General features: G+C 26.6%; 1 protein-coding gene and 1 long non-coding RNA gene across 2 annotated transcripts; both read right to left on the bottom strand.

The window, feature by feature from the left end:
- Nucleotides 1-948: 948 nt before the first annotated feature.
- Nucleotides 949-2,385, bottom strand: LOC131675504 (uncharacterized). The gene is made up of 3 exons (XR_009303060.1): nt 2,246-2,385; nt 1,766-1,874; nt 949-1,049 (listed from the first exon to the last, which is right to left on the bottom strand). It is a non-coding gene; the product is annotated as an uncharacterized LOC131675504 (long non-coding RNA).
- Nucleotides 2,386-2,887: 502 nt separating this feature from the next.
- LOC131675503 (uncharacterized) lies at nt 2,888-5,111 on the bottom strand. Its single transcript, XM_058954511.1, has 6 exons — nt 5,065-5,111; nt 4,550-4,667; nt 4,201-4,375; nt 3,937-4,141; nt 3,681-3,859; nt 2,888-3,574 (listed from the first exon to the last, which is right to left on the bottom strand). Exons 2-6 carry the CDS (start codon nt 4,639-4,641, stop codon nt 3,560-3,562), a joined length of 666 nt encoding a protein of 221 aa, XP_058810494.1. The 5' UTR covers nt 4,642-4,667; nt 5,065-5,111; the 3' UTR covers nt 2,888-3,559.
- Between the last annotated feature and the right edge of the window lie 212 nt (nt 5,112-5,323).

The raw sequence follows: 5,323 nt of genomic DNA, 5'->3' as shown, positions 1-5,323 counted from the left end.
TCGCTTTGAAAAATATTGATGTAGCGAATGCTATAGCTAAAATGCCACAATCGTTATCATTTCTTTGACATTGTACTTTTTCAAAAATGAGTTTCTGTCTATCTACTTTTCCATTTTTTATTAAATAAGGAAATAATTGGTTTAAATATTGTTCATGGCACTCGTGTAACTTTTTAAAATTACAGGAATCATAAACGCGAATAAAATTAGTATCATAATATATACATATCCAATGACCGCCCACACAATTCTTACAAAAATCATTACAACTGTGCAATAATTGTAAATGTATTGAATTGTAAAGAATAGGCTTAATCCACTGCCGTCCCGGAATTTTCATAATATTTTGAAGGGGTAATGTACTTCTTGGTTGAATAATGGGAGGTCTTTTTTGAGAATATTCATATAAAATGTAGTGAAATAGATCAATGTGAGTGTCTTTAAGTTTGGATCCAGCCAAAATCAATTTCATATCACTATAACATATCATTATAACATATTTTGTAACGAAATAATTAATTGTGATTGATCATATTGCTTTGGTTTATATTATTTGTTTAGAAAATAATATATACACCAAAAAATAGTTTTAGACAAATAATTTATAAATTCGCGCTCCGTTTAGTAAATTTATAGTCCAGGTGCAGTATATTAGTAAATTTATAGTCCAGGTGTAGTATATAGGTACAGTAAAAGTACAGTGTATCCAGGTGCAGTATATAGGTACAGTAAAAGTACAGTGTATCCAGGTGCAGTATATAGGTACAGTAAAAGTACAGCGTAGGTACAATATATTTTATGTCTTAGGCACAGAATTTTTGATAGTACAGGTACAGTAAAAATATATTTATGTAAAGTGGGTACGATATATAAATTAAAACTAAAAAAACATTTATTTTGAACAATTTTCTTATTTATTCAATATAAATTATTCATATTGTAGACAGTATAATAGGTGAGAAAATAACAACATTAACTTTATGTGTATAATCTTCAAATTTACCTAACGAATTGTCTACAAAATTAAAAGTCCTTGCACATAAAGAAACCTGAAAAAAAAATTCATTTATTCATTAAATTGTTCTTTTTTCATATAAAAAGATAAAAACAAAATCATTTATTAAAAATATAAGGAAGACCGTTGTTTATATAAAAAATGTTTTCGCAAAAATTATAATTGATATAAGCAAGCAATACAAGCGTTTCAATGCAAAGTGGTTTCTAATATTAAACTGTATGCATACCAGAGCAGAGTACACATACATTTCAAAAAATATTTCTATGTATGTTGTCTCTGTCAGGAAATTGCTACAAGCAACGATTCAGAAACGACATTTAGATAAGATAATATTGAATATTAACAGAGACTACAAAATATGTTCTGAGCCAAATTTGAATAATAACTATAACTTTAAGCCATCTTAATTATACTCTATATAATAATCATAATATTTAAGATATGAAAACACAAACAGCAGTAATAAAAAACAGAAAGTATCTTTAAAACGATGACTATTTATTAAAGAGTACGTACTGAAAGAAATGTATGCTAAAAGTAGTTTATTAAATAAATTTTGTTGAAATACGTCATGAGACCAAATTATTTATTTCTATGTAGCTATAACTTTTATTTTATGCATGAAAATGTCCATGTTCTAGAAATATAACACCACTATCATCAATTAATAGACTGGTTTAGTTTAATACACATTGTAACTTTTTTCTTCCTGAGTGTAGTAAAATGAATACTGAAATGTAGTCTTACCGAATACGAATTGAATTCTCAATGTATTCCTCCACAAATTTTGGAAAAAAAATTCAAAACTAAATTAGCATCCTCTCATAATATAATGCCATAAGTACAAACGAGGAAACTGGAACATCAAAATATTATAATGAAAACTTATATAAAACTAAATTACTAAAAAAAGTATAGATATCTCAATAGGACTATAAGAATATGCATCACATGTTTTACTGTTCACTAAAATTAATATTTTCAAACAATATTGTCAAAAAATTCCTTAATATAAAATAAGGTTTACATATTTTCATGATAATATCTCAACAAAAGTAACTTCAGAAGCAAATGATACCTTAATGTAAAATAAGATTTACGTATTTCCATAATAATTTCTCAACAAAAGTATCTACAGATTGTATAAAAAAAATATGATTGTGAAATAAGTAGCATAATTTTCAGATGATACAAAACATTTTTAACGTCTAATAAATAAATACTTACAATCGATACTGGAATCCATGAATCTGACTAATACAATATGTAAAGTACATTATTATTACGACTATGAAAACTTCAAAAATAAGTATCGCAAATATTTTCAAGAAATGTGCTTTTGAGATTATCTATAAACACGTGATAAGTTAGGTTAACTGTCACAATATGAAACACTAGTTCCAATTAGGACTCCTAGAGAAAAGTAACATGGACTTTTCCGTGATCCAAGAGTCAAAAAACAATGTATTTGAACTTGAAATAATATAACCCAAAGACCGAATTCCTCATAATTTGCTCGTAAATAAATATAAAGTAATTGCTCTATAAAAAATTTCCATAACTCATATTCGTTGAATTATTACAACAAAAATGATTTACGTAAAGAATCTTTTTTCCAAAATCGGATAGTGAGTTGATTGTATTAATTAAAAAAAATTTATTTTAGTCTATTTTGGTTTTGCTTTTATTCATTTATGACATGAAAAAATAACTATAAGTATTTTGTTATTAATAATACACATATTATTAATAATACATAGAACATTGTCTGTGCTTATAAAAGTACATTTTTAGTTTCAATATATATATATATATATATATATATATCAGTATCATAACAAGAGCTTATGCTAATGACTACATCTTACATTCATATATAACTTCTATATTATATATTATATTTTACAGATGATTTCTAAGTAAATGAGATTCTGTAAGAGAAAAAAAATGTTGAAATACCTTTTTCCTTACTACTAAATAATTATTCATCACATGGTATTCAACAGTTTGCACCAAGTCATTTTAACATGTAATCATTCTATTCATCAGTCATTTTTATTAGCGTAAGTCTGTCGAGAAAATAAACTAAAAATAATGTAAAAATACATCCACGTATTCCAAAGTTCGTTATTAATATATGAAAGTCTTGTTATTTTTTATATTGTATGAAAAAACTAATACGAACAATCTAATAAATAATAAGTTAAGATATTGAGAACAATCTAATAAATAATAAGTTAAGATATTGAGAACAATCTAATAAATAATAATAAGTTAAGACATTGATGTTAAATAACAAAAACGACCATTATAAACTAGTTTCCATGATGTTTTCTTCAAGATTCATGTTTTTTCCATTATTAACGTTGTTAGTATCCGTTAATATTGTCTTTATTTTCTTGTTGCCATATGTTTTCGCATTGACATTTTCATTTTCACTTTGATTCTTTCTTTTCAAAGATTCATTTGCTTTTGTAACTTTGTCTGTAGGAAGTTTGTCCTCCTTTTCAAGGACTTCAATGTCACCAATGTTTTTGCATATTAGCCTAAATTTTCCTAAATAGAAATAATTTTGATAATTAGAAAATGTATTTTTTTTATATAAATACATTCTTCATATACTATCAAAGGCATAAATAATAATAATATCTGTACGGCTTACTTCAGCTGTCACTAAAACGCATGATCCTTTTACCATCTTCAATGAGTCGCCTGCCTTAAAATTTGAAACGTGTATAGATATTTTCCGTGATCCATCTGTTAGCGAGCCAGATCCAAAATCCATGCTACCACTACGGGTATGTGCTTGAGTAATAACAGTTTTAATGTAGGCTTTCACTTCTAAAACAGTTTGAAATGAAAGAAATTGAATAACATATCATAAAATTTCATAAGTAATATTGACACTGATTACTTACTAATGTAACCTGTCGCATTCTCTATGTCCTTGAACATTATTGTTGGAATCTCTGCCTTTTTTGATGCAGTTGCCTTCACACGAAAACCCTTAGTTTGAACTACAGATGTAGGATGGATCAGGATCTCATACGGAAGTAATTGTAAGTCTTTGTGACTTTCACGTAGCGTAATATGGTGACCTTGGCAACCGTCCAGGTGTAATATCTGAAAATGTCAATCTTTTTTAGTGAAAAATTGTTTTAGTATTAACAATAAAAACATACTGCTCCTGAAATGAACTTTGGAGCCAATTCTTCAATTTTCTCTGGATCCCATGTTATCAGCATCATTCTTTTATTGCCATTAGAGATTACAGCCCTGAATAACTCCTTCTCTTGATTATTCTTATCGATCACTGTCTTATACCCTGGTATTTCACACAGATATCCTACAAATTCTCTGAAAATGAAATGAATGTTTTAGTACATATGATTTTATCCAATATATATGTATGTATGATTAAAAAATAATAAAATAATTGAATCGAACAGAATGCCAACAAAAATATATATATTACTAGAAAAACTGTATCGAACAGATTAAAGAATAGTATACATAAGAAAAAAAACTTACATTGAATAATCATCTTCCTCTTCCTCCAACATATATTTAATATCTAGATCACTTGTGTAATCAATGTTTTCTCCTAGAGAATTAAGAGGCATTGTGTGTGCTGTCTTCGATAAGATTTCTGCATAGATAAATAATAATATAGAACATGATATTTAAATTTAAGATAAATATATGCATATACATAATCTAGAATACTAACTATTTGTAAATAAAAAAACATTGGCTCATCAAAAAATAGTTGGAAATCAATAAGACATCATTCAGATTAATAAAACTATTTTATTTTAGTAAGAAAGGCTTATAATTTTTCTTAATCGTTTTTTTTAATTTTTTATCTACTAGCTTGAAAACGGGGTTCTTAAGAGTAACATCATGGATCACTCTCGTGTTACGTTTTAGATATAAAATAATATAATTCAGAGAATTTACAAGCTGGTTTTATTTTAATAGTTTTTTTTTAATAGTTTTTAAGTAAACTAATTAATAAAAATACAATATTTTATATAAACACTTACGTCTGATAGATAAATTCAGCTATAAGCAAGTCTTGAGCTTACACAGCCGTAGTAGCTACTACTGGTCACAAACACAGAGCAAGTCACTGGACTAGACAATATTTGATGATATTGATATATTGACTATTGATAATATGCGTCACAAGGTGGCGCTATACTAAAATATTTAGAAAAACTTTTGAAAGGAGGTCCGACTATATTCATTTATTCTTTTCAAGGGTTCTTTTATTACAATAAATAAATATATGAAAAACACTTA

The sequence above is a fragment of the Phymastichus coffea genome, unplaced genomic scaffold (assembly GCF_024137745.1).
Source record: "Phymastichus coffea isolate CEN01 unplaced genomic scaffold, Cenicafe_Pcof_1.1 PCOF00024, whole genome shotgun sequence".
Classification (NCBI taxonomy): Eukaryota; Metazoa; Arthropoda; class Insecta; order Hymenoptera; family Eulophidae; genus Phymastichus; species Phymastichus coffea.
Note: the sequence above shows the minus strand (reverse complement) of the source record. Positions and strands in the feature narration are given on the sequence as shown.

Excerpts from the sequence above, each read along its gene's own strand:
- LOC131675503 (XM_058954511.1), bottom strand. The coding sequence starts at position 4,641 with ATGCCTCTTAATTCTCTAGGAGAAAACATTGATTACACAAGTGATCTA. Across the intron at positions 4,376-4,549 it reads GAGGAAGATGATTATTCAAT|AGAATTTGTAGGATATCTGT; the intron begins GTAAGTTTTTTT and ends TTTCATTTTCAG. Across the intron at positions 4,142-4,200 it reads CAAAGTTCATTTCAGGAGCA|ATATTACACCTGGACGGTTG; the intron begins GTATGTTTTTAT and ends TGACATTTTCAG.